The 15,936-nt window shown below is 39.2% G+C and overlaps 1 protein-coding gene across 1 annotated transcript; it reads right to left on the minus strand.

The window, feature by feature from the left end:
- Positions 1-229: 229 nt before the first annotated feature.
- Positions 230-12,427, minus strand: LOC307261668 (phospholipase B1, membrane-associated-like; the record flags this gene model as incomplete). Its single annotated transcript, XM_080042241.1, has 43 exons — positions 230-511; positions 638-712; positions 835-930; positions 1,050-1,154; positions 1,440-1,521; positions 1,787-1,881; positions 2,014-2,079; positions 2,895-2,975; positions 3,081-3,132; positions 3,249-3,348; positions 3,504-3,547; positions 3,646-3,713; positions 4,349-4,407; positions 4,496-4,556; positions 4,682-4,759; positions 4,841-4,912; positions 5,012-5,107; positions 5,217-5,321; positions 5,555-5,636; positions 5,729-5,829; positions 5,945-6,010; positions 6,442-6,522; positions 6,717-6,768; positions 6,907-7,015; positions 7,495-7,538; positions 7,693-7,766; positions 8,117-8,175; positions 8,261-8,321; positions 8,422-8,496; positions 8,868-8,936; positions 9,363-9,416; positions 9,560-9,667; positions 9,777-9,846; positions 10,023-10,078; positions 10,164-10,229; positions 10,327-10,392; positions 10,625-10,673; positions 10,865-10,931; positions 11,472-11,506; positions 11,676-11,739; positions 11,887-11,950; positions 12,062-12,105; positions 12,367-12,427. 43 exons carry the CDS (start codon positions 12,425-12,427, stop codon positions 230-232), a joined length of 3,294 nt encoding a protein of 1,097 aa, XP_079898367.1.
- Positions 12,428-15,936: the final 3,509 nt, after the last annotated feature.

Raw genomic sequence — 15,936 nt, forward strand, 5'->3', positions numbered from 1 at the left:
TAAATAAATATCAACCTTTTCCTCCTCTGCATGCAGTAATAATTTCTGAGAGAATAATTGACTTCCGCAGTCAAAGCAGCCATGGCTATCTTATGATGAGTTATTAGGCCTATACAAAAAGAAAACACATTTGTACTGTTAATGTCACAATTTGGTTGTTTTTTTGGAGTTGTGGTTTGTTAACATTTTCCAACAATAGTCCAGAGCAACACAGTAGGTAGGTAGCACTTTAAAACCCAGTGCCCTTCATCTCCACTGCAGCCATCATATTCTTATTGCTTCTCTTGGCTCTGCAGGAGAGGAGGAGCCAGGTGAGCCCCCAGCCAATCAGAAGACCCGTTACGGCCAGCACAGCAGCGAGCCACACTGGAACAGTGTCCGTGCAACCAGAGGTGAGTGGCTGGGCTGTGGTGTGTGTTGCTGGTGAAGCCGTGCTTCCTGTGTTGGGTGCTGGTGTAGTGATGGTGGAGGGGGGCAGGCTGTTCACCCGTGTGAAGATGTAAGGATACTCCTGCAACACACAGGAGAGAAGAGATGAACCAGTCATACCCATTATTGGACAAGTGTAGGCCTATACTACAGATACAATATAACTGGGGTTATTGTGTGAGAAGTGCTTGTGTGGCAGCTTTCTTACCTCTGTGGGGCAATTGATTCTATTTCTGCCAGTTGAGAAATCGTTATAATTCGTTTTTTCCCCCACTGGCTCCAACTAGAGATAAAAACAGAGGACATCTTATGCTCAGCGGCCTCAGCCTGTTACTACATTGCAGTGAGACTGACCCAAAACCCTTTCCACTGTCAAACACAGTTGGTTAGCCTTGCCGGACTCACCATGTTATTCCACAGTGCTGTAGCCATGTGAGCGTGTCCCCGCTCACTGAAGTGAAAACAGTCTGCAGAGAAGTATGTGTCGTCAGGTCTGGCATCCTAGAAAAGAGACATAAGAGTTTATAGGAATTATGTGCTTTGAGGGAAAGGGTTGGTTACTGTCCTAAAGCTAACGTGAATGTTTGTATAGGTGGGAGTGCAGTACACAAAGGACCTACAGCATTCAAAGGAAGAGCGGTGTTCTTAAAAAAGGGCTGCGCGACCACAGCAAAGTCCTCCCTGCCATCGTAGCGGCCTTCGTACACCAATTTCTCTGTCTCAATCTGAAAAGGAAAGGCCACAAATGCTCATGGTACACTCACGCTGATGGAACAATGGTGTCTCATTCACATTGTTAAGGATCCCCTGCGAACATGTATTAAGATATAACGTATACAAATACTTGTATCTTATGGTTTTTCCACCAAGAATTTCAACCAACTAGTTAAAAACATTGAGACATCGACAATCTATTGATTTGCATTATGTAAGGATTTCATTTCAAAGTTCTAACTATCATATGTCTACAAGGACTACACTGAAAGGCCTTGCTGCCCATGTCTGCTAACCTGTAGCTGCCGATTGAACCGTTTCATTTCAGCCAGTTCTGGGGAATCCTCTCCTGGTAACAAGAAGCACGGGCAGACATACCTGAGGATCAAGAGGGCAGATTAAAAGCTAATTTTGGTGAAGTAATGCTTTTGTAGTCGTCAATGGCCGATACATAATGCTTATTTTTTTGCACAGAACAAGGCAATATTTATTTATTAGTTAAATAAAAGTTTCTTTGCTGGATTGAGCGGTATTAGATCAATATGGAGAGAAGTGCTGTTGATTCAAAGGAGCTGTCTGCCTTAGACTCAGTGGTATTGAGTCATTGAGAATTGATTTGGCATGAGAGGATGGATGAGCGTACTGTTGTAAGACATTGCACCCGAGAGTATCTCTTTTTATCCTGCGAAGGCCTTCGATTTCCAGGATCTCCATGACGTTGACAATTGCCCTGGGAACCTGCAGGCAGAAAGCAAGAAACAAAGAAAATGTGAGGAAAAACTACACATTTTAAGTCACTTTTTTATTCCGTGTTTGAATTTCTTTTTATATAATCAACTGTTGTTTTGTAGCCCTTAACATCATTTTTACCTCTTTGTAGAGCATATCCAAGCTTGTCATCATATGATAGCTGTAGTTCTGATAGGACAAAGAGGCCTGGCAACCGAGAGAATAACAAGATTACACACAACGTACATACAGTGATGTTTATTAATTCACAGTGAACACATGTACACTCCTGTGTTTTGTTCTGCCTTAACAGCTGTTCACCGCTGTAGCCAGAGAAAAGCAGAATCATTTCAGTGAAAGATCATTTAGTTTGTAGCCAAAAAGTACATATCAACCAAAAGGGCCGACGCCATGCAACAGCATGCATGAGCGTAAGGGCAACAGCTAACCCTAAGCTGTCACTACCACAGTATCCTAGCTCATCCTAAATTGATGCCGGTGCTTTGATATTCTGCTTCAAAGCACAGAGAGACAGAAAGGGAAAGGAAAGGCAAAACGAGAGCGAGAGAGAGAGAGGAGGAGGGTGGGAGACAGAGACAGGATGAAGAGAGTCTGGGTTGACCTCTGCGTTGTTTATGCCTCTTGGAGAACAAGGCCCGTCACTGTGCCCCGTGTGCTTGTTCAATGCAGACAGAGGCCGAGAAAGAGGAGCAAAGAGAGGGGGGTGAAGTGACAGAATGTGCTCATTGAAAAGAAACCATGTCTGCTCTCATCTTACTCTAGCACAATAAAACAATTAGGGGGAGGGCCGTTTCACAAAGCTTGATTATTCAGCTCCGGTGCCCGGTCCCGTTTGGAGAGTGATATCATGAGACGGCTCTGCACGGGGCATCACACAACACCATAGTATGTTTAACCCCTGTGCTTTGATAGGACACTGTCTTTACTGGAGGGGGGTGCTAGCCCCTCCTCCATTGGATCAACCTTCATTTGCTGTGACGACTTCTTATAAAGCAACTCACGCGGTCATTGCAGTACTGACACAGGTCATTGCCTCCAATGAAGAGGGTCACCAGCTTCCAGTCCTTCTCAAAATCCACCGTCTATTTCCGTAAATTAAGGAGAGATGGAACACATTGCATTTTCTCGCACATAAATGATTATGCATATGTGCATGCATTAGTATAGTGCCAGGTGGTCAAACTCACAAGGTCATTCCTCATGGTATCGATCAGGCGTCGGACCTGTCCAGGGATTCCCCTGTATGAAAGCAGAGGTTTTGATGAGTGCACAAAATGCTTAATACAGAGCACAAAATACAGGTACATGTACAAGTGAACCACTTGCAGCTCATAAAGAAATGTTACAGGACTTACGCTACTTTTGCTCCTGATACAGCCACGTTGAAGCCAGTCTGCCTTTTCCCTGTTCCCTTTGACACCCCTTTGATGTTAGGGTTGAACTTCTTAAGGATATCTGATGTAAAAAATATATATGAATATATATAAATAATAAATGACTGCACAAGAGACAAAATGCCTGCTTTGTTACAGACCAACTCTGCGACCTAGTGGTACCACTGTGTATTACGTGTCCAGAAATCTACAGGGCAGGTCAGGCTCAGGACTTACTGGGTAATGTTGTGACAGTCTCAAGAGTTTTGTCTCCTCCAATGCTGTTTTAATGAAAAACAAACAAACAAACAAACAATGACTTGAATGATCACAACGCAGTGTACATTAATACGTTTATAGTTTTTGAGCTGTCTCTCACCTCCATGACACCCCTCTGTACTCAGTTCTGAGCTGCAGCAGATTATTTGCCTTCGCACCAAAGCCAGTCTGAATGCAGAAAAAGAGGGTTATAGTCTTGAATTTTTTTCTCAGTTCAACCCAATGAATTGACAATGCTCTGTCAGTTTGTTCATTAACTTGATTTATAGTTATCTAGAGAAAAAGTAAGCAGTGTCGACCCACCGGTTGGGTCAATCATTACTAACTTATATTGCATCACACCAGCGTTATTCAAACTCACAGTAACTTATTTCCTAACATTATAGATCACACATGGCTCAGACATGGGTTTTGGAGAAATGCTATGTATTAAACAATGGATGAAACAAGATAATGTAATAATACCACTATAGCTAACTATGTTTTTCAAAATACATTCTTATGACTTGTGCAAAGTAATGTAGTCCATCTGTCAAAATGATTACATAATTTGTTACACAACTATAACAATGATTGGAGTATATCAGCAGGAGAGAAAATAGGAGAAAGGGGTAACAGAGAAATAGAAGAGAGATAGACAAAATATTGACATAAATACTATAAGTAAATCAAAATGATGACTGCACAATTCATTTGAAAGCTCTGTGAAATGGCTGGCGATATCGTTTTCATCAAAGTATTTAGATGAATATTATGTTTACCCAGCAAACTTGTTGGTCACGTCTTGTGTATTACTAACTTACCGCTAAAGAGTCTCCCAGAGCTGCCACCACTTTGATGTCTGCTGGCCGAAGCCTGTGAGCTAACAAAAAGATCAACATGAGCCTTTCTTACAATCTAACCTTTTCTATTTCCCTTTAATGCCGATAAGTAACACCTTGAGAACATACCCGAAGTTGGCACAGAGTTGGATGGAGCTGTGTTAGCACAGGAAAAGTCAGTGCCCCAATTCTAAAGAGTGGAGAGACATAGTTTAGGGCATTTATAGTTATAATACATTACCTGGCATCATAAATAAATAATAACTTCATGCCATTACGTTTTGCCGTGCATGAAAGACAAAAAGTATGACCTACTGTAACGGGAGGAGGAGTGGGTGGAGGGCCTGGAAAGGTGTAGTTGCTGTTGACGGCAGTCCTAAAGAATGGGTTTGTCTATGAAAAAAAAAACATCTGAATACACATAAAATAATTGAAACAACAACAAGACTGTAATTTATTTTAATCAATTGTTACCTCAGAGGGACACTTCAACACAATTTCCGTTGCAAAGTCCTGTGTAAAAGTCTTGTTGCCCACTGCTTCTAACTAAAGAAATAAAAGTAAAAGTCAGTGCTTCATAACGGATCATTATAAGGCTGCGGCAAATTATATGAAATGTATCCTCAGATTAAAGTAAAACCGCACCATGTTGTTCCAAAGAGCACGAGCCATGAGGGTGTGAGCTTTCTGGCTGAGATGAAAACAGTCGGGCGTGAAGTAAGAGCGGTCAGGCCGGCCATCCTATTCAAAACAAAGGGATAAGTTATTTTAATTTTAAAAATATATATAGCTATATATATTGAGATACACCGTGCGGAGTATTTAATGTTTCAGCGGTGTCACCTCTCACCTCTAACCTGGGGAGGATAACCTGCCTGAAGAAGGGCTGCAGGACCACAGTGAAGTTATTGTGAGTGTCGTATCGCCCGAAGTCAACCAGCTGCCTCATAGCCAGCTGGACAGAGAGACAGCCAAAAGATAAAGATATAAAAAAAGAAATGTTCACAAGTGTTAAACAAAGATGATGTCCTTAAAATCTGACTTTTTCAGTGCTACATTGACTTTTCAAGATCTCAAAGTCAAATTAAGGCTAGCGAATTGGTTTTGTAGCTACAGAAATGTATAAAGAGCTTTAGAATATGTACAGAAAATTCATATTCTTCCATTGAGCATCAATGAGTCTTATACCTGATAGGCGTCATTGAAGTCATTGGCCTTCTGGAGTTCAGCGGAGCCCTCTTTAGGCTTCAGTATGCAGGGGCAAATTAAACTGAAACATAAACATCAAACGTGTTAAATAATAACTTGGATCTGTCTTTTGGTCAAAACCGTCTTGTCTTACGCAACCAAAAGATTGCTGACCTTACAAACCAGGTGGGACAGCCCAAACTTTTATCGTCGTGCAGATCACGCAATGGTACAATGTCTAACTGCTCAATCAGATTGACGATGGCACGAGGCACCTGGAGGATACAAAACATAAATGTTTCTTAGGCTGCATGTAAATTGGATTATGTCTTTGAAGTTGCGTACATGCAGTCAAGTTTGTGTGTGTATGAAAGAAGATGAAAAACATACTTCTCTGTGGAGGATGTCCAGAGCTTGGCGGATACGGCCGACCACGTTCCTGGGTGAGAAGAACATCTGTGGAAAAAGTAGACCAGAGCCAAAGCATGAAGATAAAATACAGAATCACGTTCAGGTGTATCGCGTTGTAAGTCTAATTTGACTTGGTCTGGTGGTGCAAACAATAATCAGAGAGAAGATGAGCAGGTCAAGTCAAAAAGCAAGTCAATACTATAAGCAGAAAATAGAAAATGTACAACAAAAAATTGTTAGAAACGGAAATAAGTGCAAAGGACTGTTCTTTGAAAGAGAAGAGCTGTAAAATTGTTCAGGAGTGAGGGACGGGTGTATGCAGTCTGTAGATATGTGAATAACTGTCAGGCATTACAACCGATGTGGAGCATGATTATAGATCAATAATGATATTGGTTGAAACGTCCTCCAGGGTAATTTTAAATGAAAATCGGCAAAGCAGGATGCTCAAGTAAGTAAAAAATCTGAGTGCTCACGCTGTCGGTGCAGAAGTCACAGATGTCATTGCCCCCAATAAACATGGTGATCACTTTCCAGTCATTGTGGAAATCAATGCGCTGTAAAAGAAACAAAGGGAAAGTTCACTGTTAACTTGGTTATTGCCTTATTGTGGATGTAAAACTGAGACAAAGGTTACAAAAGAGCATATCTGTGTGTGTGTGTGTGTGTGTGTGTGTGTGTGTGTGTGTGTGTGTGTGTGTGTGTGTGTGTGTGTGTGTGTGTGTTTCTATGTGGATCACCACTGCCTCACCGAGTCATTTTTCATTTTGTCCACTAGGACTTGCACCTGTCGCACCATATCACTGAAAACAGGGATTTGATGGTTAGAGAGAAGAAGGGCAAACACTTTGTTCTGGTTTGCCATACATTCATGTTAGATTGTATTTGTATATGAGTAAAATAGTCAGTAATACTAAACTGAAGTAAAGGACATGACTGACCCACTCTTAGCTCCTGCCACTGCCTGATTGAGGAAGGCTTGAGGAGTTTCCTCGTCACCCATTCCCTTTGAGAAGCCGGTCAGCAAGGGGTTAAACTCCCTCAGGATGTCTGCAGGGCGCAAACACAGGATTGTGTTCTTTTTTGTGGTAGATACATTCAAATCATTCTGATTATCTTAAATATTTAGTTGACAGTTCTAGACAGTGAAGCATACAATGTACACATTGGCATCTGTATAATAATTTTATAATGTCAACATTTCAAAATTCTTTTATATTTAGTTTTGTTATGGTTTTATGTTATGTTTAAATTGTTTTATTGCATGTTCTCTGTTAATCTTTTCACTATCTTGAAGTAAGTACTTGTAAGTCTAATTTTAAAAGGCGCTATAGAAATAAAGTTTATTATTATTGTGATGATGATGTTGATTAAACACCATAATTATAGATGTTATCTATGCTAACATTTCCCAATGGTGGACATGTTCATGTGATGAGATAAAGCCTTGGCTTTTTTTTAAATAATTTAATGCAATGCATTGCTATTACCATCTTCAAAAAGAATGATAAAATAAGAGACACACGTACTTGGCAGTGTGGTCACATTGGTAATGCTCTCATCTCCACCAATGCTAAAAAAAGAAAAAGAGAGAAGACAAACATTAAAAAAACGAGGAAACAGCTTGTTAGTATGAGGCAGCACACAAAAATCAACAAACCAAGTGTTTAATCGTATTTTTCAACACTATCCAAATTAGAACAAAGGTTTGCTTTAGCTTATCTTACCTCCATGACAGTCCTCTGTACTGATTAATCACCAACAGAAGGTTGTCTGCCTTTGCACCCACACCATTGGCTGCCTTCAGTGAACATCAGATGTGAGATAGTGAGACCAGATGATTAGAGTCAAATATTTATTGAACCAGAAGCATGTATTGCAGTTATCGCAAGCTACTGTGTGAATATTTATTATTTATTTTCTTGGCATGAAAGTTGGAATTGATCACCAATTTTTTAAATTTAAGTGAATAATTTACCCTAATTCTCACTTCACCTGTGTTTTATCTGTTGAATTCACATGTCACTATGAACACATACACACATAAATCAAAAATGCCCTGTTCTGTATGTATACTACATATCAGGTTTAATTATATATATTGTATTATAATATATTTAGACTTAAAGGCAGGAGAGGCGAAAAACGTACTGTCAGAGAGTCGCCCACTGCTGCCACCACCTTGATATCTGCAGGTCTGAGTTCATGAACTACACAGAGGGTAAAGTGGATTGAACAACATTTCTCAAAATATATTAGCAGAATAAGAGAAGAAAAAAGCATACAGTATCTTACCTGAAGTGGGTGTAGTGGAAGAGGGACTGCGGTCTGTGCAAGGCATTTCAGTACCCATAACCTGCAAACACACAGTGATCTCACATAAGTTTAACTTCACACATTGATGACAAAGCATTCACACATTATTATTACTCGGGAGTTCGAAGGTGGAGACTTACAGGATCTGTTACATTAGAGGCCTTCCACTCCCTTTCAGTCGGGTCATTTCTCAGCGTGCGTAGGAAAGGTCGTTCCTAGGATGAGAGCGGAAAAGAAGGAAGTAAAGAAAAAAGAAAAGTGAAATATAAACATTCATTTGTGCCCTTGTCAGTCTCCCTACTGAATCAGCACAGGAAAGCAAAGAAGTGACTTTAACCCCATATTATTTATGACCACTTTTTGCGGGACTGGACCCCCCATCATATTTATTATTCATTGTTGTTTATGTTTTTAATGCTGTTTCATGTTTTCATAACTGTTGGAGCTTGTACTGCAAGTTAAATTTCCGTGAAAACGGACAATAAAGTATTATCTTATCTTATCTTATCTTATCTTAAGTCGAGTAAGTCAAGACCAGAAAGACAACAAATGACTGGACTGTGTTACATAGTATGGGATGCCTCACCTGTGTAGGGCAAGGAATAGTGATGAATCCACTCTCCTTGACCTCTGCCTGACCTGTCGCTGGCTGAAGCTGTAGAAAGGAAAAAAAGTTACGATGGATCAGGGACTAGGTTAAAAGGTAGCCGATGACACTTCAGTGTCCAATAGTGCGGGTTGCACAATTCTTGTACCTGCATTTACTGTAAATGCAGAATGAACAAAGCTGGAGAAAGTCATCCCAGAGGAGGATAATCTCATCCAGTTAATCTTTACATCTCCTATCTAATCTCACGTCATAGTAATAAATGTTCCCTGCAATCGCGGCACCTTCTTACTTTTATTTTGAAAGAATATGATAACTCTTTACCGTTAACTCATTTTACAACACAGGGTCAATTTCAGTGTAAGACCATAATTTTGATCAGTGTTGAAGGTTTTCAGCATGACGTATTGTCATATGGTCGAATGTTAACGCAGGACACATTTTTATTTAGGAGTATTATTAATACCAACTAACCATATTCGTCCATAGCTGAACAGCTAGTTGGTCCAGGTCAGACCATGTGTTCTCCTACAAAGAAACAAAAGGATAAAAGCAAGTTACACATTAGCCATTTCAATGGTTTCACATGCATTGTTAGTGGGAGGAAGGGTGTGACATTTACAGCTTTTAGTTACAGTATTGTCGAGCCTAAATTGCTCTCCATTGCTTACAGGGTCTGAGATGGGTTCAAGGATAACAGGAGCAGACTGCAGCACAGCAGAGAAGTCTGCTCTGTCACTGTGCAACTTTGGGTTTTCCAAGACACGACTCAGAGAATCCTGAAAACAAGATAACACTGATATTAGCCGAGTATGTGGCCAAATGTGATTCAGACTATATGAGACACAAGTACATAAATACTGTTTACAGCATTTACATGTATTTTACCTGTAGTGTTTTCAGAAGAGTTGCCCTATGTAGTTGATGGTTTATGCTTTCATCTCTCCTACACTCACACCTGCACAACAACAAAAAGGAAGCACATCACTGCCACATGCATTTTAGAATTAAAAGGATCACAACACTATAGACAATATACATACAAAAAGTAACGTCAACATATTATTGTACCTATAGTTTATGCAATGTTTTTTTTTCCAGCTTTTTAATAGTTACAATTCAAAACACACTCACTTGTCCGGCTGATGAGTTGTGGTCCAGACCACGACATGGACTAAAGTGTGATGCAACTGTAAAAACACAACCAGCCTATAACTATTTGTTTTCTTCTCTATCTGTTCATGACAAAAACTATTTGAACAAAAGGCACAATACCCTTTCCTGCAACAACTGCAGAGCTGCTTCCACTTCCTGCACAACTGCGTTAACATCTACAGCAACCTGAAGCGCAAGCAAAAGTTAAGCACTCTTAGCATCCTCTACCAAATGTAACGCATGCTATATCAAACATTGTTTTGTTGTAGTGAAGAAATCTTACATGTGGTGAGCAAGCACACAGGGAATCTGCTGAGACAAATAAAAGGACAAACTTCCACTCTGACACCTGAAAAAGATAATAAAAACAAAACACACGCATACAACTTAGAACTTAGAACTTAAAGGTTGTAATCCATAAACTGTTTGATATTTTGGTCTTAGCCAAAGTAAAGTGGTAAATATTTTATTATTTATCAATTATCAAACTCACTTAGCGTAGAACTGTCTTCATCAGGATAATGTTAATGTTTGAAATACATGAAGCACTGGTATGAGAGGGTTACTGTAGGGTACTGTACCTGATGCGAAAGGGAGCTAGCCAGTTCCTCAGCTTCCTCCAACAAGCTTCTGCAACACATACACACACACAATCGTATTATAACACACCTGCAGCCATACAGCATTCATATGTATATGACTGTACACGTGTGTGCGTGTGTGTGCGTGTGTGTGCGTGTGTGTGTGCGTGTGTGTGTGTGTGTGTGTGTGTGTGTGTGTGTGTGTGTGTCTGTGTGTGTCTGTGTGTCTGTGTGTTTTACCTGGACTGCATTGAAGTCTCATCCACATGTTGAGCGATCACTTCAGGGTTAAACATGGACAGCAGCTCTATTCAAGCACACATGGACACAATGTTATAGAACTAATCTATGTGTATAGATCATTAAAATACAATCAGACGATGGGGAATGCACATTATGTGGTAATCGCTGTTGGGATAAGGGAAGCTGGTGAAAGCTTCTATTCATGTTGCACGTTCTGCCAAGGTCAACCTGCGTTTATGGCCAACTCTCTTATCCCCAGAAAGAGATAAACTGATTTAGCTGTATACATTGATGATCTGAGAGCGTTTCTTCAAAGTGTGCTTTGCGACTTTTTACACAGTACTGGCCCTAACCTTAAACTGAACTCCCTGCAAACGTTAAATACTTTCAACTACATACTCGATTACTGTAATCCCCCTGTAGTGTAAAAAAAGTGTTTTTGTCTGAAGTTAAAATGTGACATAGCGAGATTATTGAAGTAAATTATAACAAAATCAAATAAATTAACGTAATGTCAAGCATAAAAATCGAATTTTAGATTCTTCTAGACACTTCTTCATCTTTCCTTGATTGTAGAAATACTCGTAGAAGTTTACAGACTTACCAGCTACTCTATTGGCCAATCTGGATGCTTCATCCCTGATGATGCAAACATACATGTTGACAGAGTGAGTGAGATTTTGCTTAAGGTTTCAATACATTAGCCTCGCTTTATAGCAGTTCAGGAAGCCGCTGTGTTTATGTTGTGTGCCGCTTCCAACTTTTGAATTATTACTGACAATTATTTGTGCATTTTAATCTTTTTTACCTGTGCGAGAGTGGAATTCCCACGACATGAACGGCTGAAACATCAATAGGTCTTAGAGTATGAACTGATGGAGAGAAAAGAAGTGGGAAATAAAGATGTTAGCAATTTTGTGTATTGAGTAAATAAGGATCAAGCCATTAGAAACCTTATTATAATGCCTGAGCAACTCAAACTGGTCACTATATTAAAATGATTATTGAGAGTGCGGTACCTGAAGAGGATGGGGATAAAGGGGCAGGTGTTGGTGAGCAGAGTATCGTCATGTAACCTTCTGTCTGTAGAACAAAATAACAATCCCTCAGACATAGCATATCAGAACAGCATGTATCAATACGTGTATTTCAAAATGATTAGTGTATCACACCAAAGTGTGATAACTGACATACCTTCTCTGATTTTTCATTTTTCCGTACATCAAAGCTGACAGCGTCTAAATGTGACATAAGAAACAAACAAAAAACGTTATGTGTTTCCAAGATATGTAAATCAATCTAAATCTATAGCTTATCAGAAAGTTAACAAGTAATGACTGAGTTCTAAAGGGTAAAAAAATGCATAAATGAACGGTGTTCACAATAAGCACACTGGCTATTCAGTGACCAAATTATGCTGATCTCATCAAATGACAATGCCACTTTTGCATTTACAGATCCCTGACTAAAAAATGTCACTGTAAAATACTTTACTTTACCTGTAAATTGAGCGCAGAATCCAACAAGGAATGCCAGAATCAAGAGTGCAGATCTAGTCATGATGTGGTGGGATACTGAGCACCTTTCCTCACTGAAGGGGTTTGTGGAATTCCCTTTCTCTTTTTTTCACTCCTCTGCCTCAAAGAATGACTGTAAGCACCGACTGACTGTAAAAGACACCGTACCTGTAAAGGGGAGTTACCAAAAGAGGTCAAAGTTTTAGGGAGGGAAACCAACTTCTGGTGTAAAAAGAAAAACATTCCCTGCGACCTTTATTATACTCACATACAGCCATAACTTCTTCTTATCAGTTTCATCTGGATTACCATCAACCAAATAACAAATCGGACCACCTCCTCTCTATCTCTATCATTTCTCTAGTCAATGTGTCCCCAGACCAAACTGATACAGTATGGAAGGTCAGTGTGAGGTAAAAGTCACAGTTATGGGTTTCATTATGACACTTGATAATTCATCAATAAATCTTTGTTATCATACATTTAATGGAAGAAACAGTGATTGTTACCAGAGTGATTTTCCAGGGAAATGAATACATTACTGATAATAAAACTCATTGGGGTGTAACATTTCAAACAACCATAAATGTTGTGCCTTGTAATCCTTCTGTTTTGTTGTTTGTTTCATGTTCATGTTAAATAGTGACTCAAAATGACTTTGGTTGTGTTCCCGGTCAAAAGCGACTGGTACGATTTCATTAGCAAAGAAAGGACTTCTGCCAAAAACTACACGACAACTTATTTCAAACCAAAATGACACTGAACACTGTAAGGACATTTTGCATTTTCCCCAGTGTCATGATCAAAGATATGATCAAGAGCCCAAGATCGATCAGATTGATAGATCAAGAGATCAAAACATTGATAAATAGAATCATACAGTATGTACCAATAAATTGTTCATTTAACTACAATTTTCAGAGAGAAAACATTTAAATCAGCCAAATTCGACAGAAACACAAGAGGGAGGTTAATTAAAGTTTGAAATCTATTTTATAGACAAGGTGTTCCATGCTGATGTACAGCGTTAATAGTATTGACAGAAACAATTCAAATATTAAGGATAATGTTTGTTATACTGTATGCAAAGTTGTTGTTTTTAAATAGTAAAGTTATGCTTTAATAAATGTGACTGAATGGCACAAGACACTTCGTAAACTTCCTGGTATTTCATAGATTTCGCCAGGGTTAGGTAATGATGTTAACGACCAGCAATCAAGCTAAACTAACTGATCATGTTCAGTTATGGAGATGAGATGATATAGGATTATATTGCTAAATAGCCAACTTTATGAGTTTGTCCTTAGATTGGCTTTGCAGATAGCCTGACCCTTGGAATCAAGAGAGGGTAAAAAAACATCAAGTTATCTTGATGTTGTGGAGTTATCAGATTTCCCATCAAGCAGCAGATTAAGTTTTTTATGTGTTTTAAATGTTGTGGTGTGTTGGCATGAGATTAAATGTGTGCATCAAAATGCTCATCACTCAACCCCTTGGTTGATTTTTCCTTTTATTTGTCATCCGTCTGTATATTCTTGCCATAAGACTAGAAGATTGAAGTTTTCGCACATGATTACAGCTTCATATTCTTTATTCCACTAAGAACTACATGTGCCACCACTATTGTTTGTCAGTTTTTTTGTCCATTACTACCATGAGTAGCCTAAAGTCTGTGCGTATATATCTTGACAGACATTTAGTGATTTAAGTGATGTAGTCGATATCTCGAGGGACTTCAGCATTGCTTTTTTCAACTAATATGAATGAAGCTGTGACTGTTCAATCAAGACCACTTTTATGTTACTCACATCATGAATGATGGCCACGTATTATTACAGTGTCTCCATCAGTCATGCAGCGGGACAGGGAGCCATGCTGCACAATACTGCAATACCTGGACCTGAAGCAGGTAAAGGGAACGGAGCCGTCTGTAAATGTATTATTACACCCTTGTTTTTCCAACTGTGACCTATAAAACGACACTAAAAAATGAATAAAACACACCTGCTTCTTGGCTTTGTTGCTCAAACTCAGCTGAACTGACTCAGTGGCATCTTGAAGTCTCCACCCGCGTCTCTGGTGTAGGAGACCCAGAGCCGGCCCGAGGCATAAGCAAACTAAGCGGTTGCTTGGGGCCCCCGACCGCCAGCCCAAAATTGGGTTTGTGTGTTTGATATGCTTTTCATTTTGTTTTGTATGTGGATGTCTGAAATAAACTAAATCAAATCAAATCAAAAAAAAAAGGTAACACTTTATAATAACTATCCGTTGTAACTCGTTAATAGATCATTAGTAAACTCTTAATTAATGATTATTAATGATTTGTTAAGTGTTTGTTAGCAGTTTGTTAAGGATTTATAACAATGGTAGATAGTTAATAACTTAATAATTGAATCAGTTCATCTGGGAGGTAATCCGAGATTAATTGATCACGTCACGTTCAAGTCCATGGCATGCACAGTGTGTATTGAGTTTATTTAAAAATATTTGAAAATGGGGCTGCCCTCAATTGCCCATGCACTGTGTATAGTCTATAGCCTATTTCAGCCTCGTCGGTATCTCGGATTACCTCCCAGATGAACTGATTCAATTATTAAGCTATTAACTATCTACCACTGTTATAAATCCTTAACAAACTGCTAACAAACACTTAACAAATCATTAATAATCCTTAATTAAGAGTTTACTAATGATCTATTAACGAGTTACAACGGATAGTTATTATAAAGTGTTACCAAAAAAAAAAATCAAAAAATATCAACATCATGCAAATGTAAGTTATCATCCACTAAAAAAAGGAATACAACGTTTTGGTCTGGACAGTTATTAAACCTAATAATTGAATCAGTTAATCTGGGAGATAATCTGAGGTTAACTGATCACGTCCATATACATTGTGTATTGAGTTTATTTAAAACATTTGGAAATGGGGCTGCCCTCAGTTGCCCATGCACTGTGGATACAGTAGTCTATAGCCTATTTCAGCCTGGTCTGTGAAAAAAAAGATAGCTGGACAACAGAGTTCTTCTGCTTCGTTCCTCTCACTGCATTTAAATGCATTCATTATATTACAGAGAAATATGTCCCGTAAAAGAAAATGAGCTCCAAGCCCAACCCAGAGGACTCTGCATAATATTCTATTTTAAATTGATATGTTGAATGGAAAATACATGTGTCTTTCTTCAATAGCTTCTAATTCATCAGACCCAGTGTCTCCAAATAATTTTTTCACACAAAGATGTACACACTAGGTTACATAAAGCACAGGTTTGGGTGAAACACAGCTATTGACAGATATAGTTCATTGATGTACTTATTTGTTTGAAATGAGTGGTGTGTGTGTGTGTGTGTGTGTGTGTGTGTGTGTGTGTGTGTGTGTGTGTGTGTGTGTGTGTGTGTGTGTGTGTGTGTGTGTGTGTGTGTGTGTGTGTGTGTGTGTGTGTGTGTGTGTGTGTGAAGCCTTTCCCGCTCTCTGCTGCCACCTTGTGGAGGAAGCACCCAGCACCCTCTCTGCGGCGCATGTTACGTCATGACCGGATGTTGATACTGGCC

Source organism: Ammodytes marinus, assembly GCF_949987685.1.
Source record: "Ammodytes marinus genome assembly, chromosome: 15".
Lineage (NCBI taxonomy): Eukaryota > Metazoa > Chordata > Actinopteri > Uranoscopiformes > Ammodytidae > Ammodytes > Ammodytes marinus.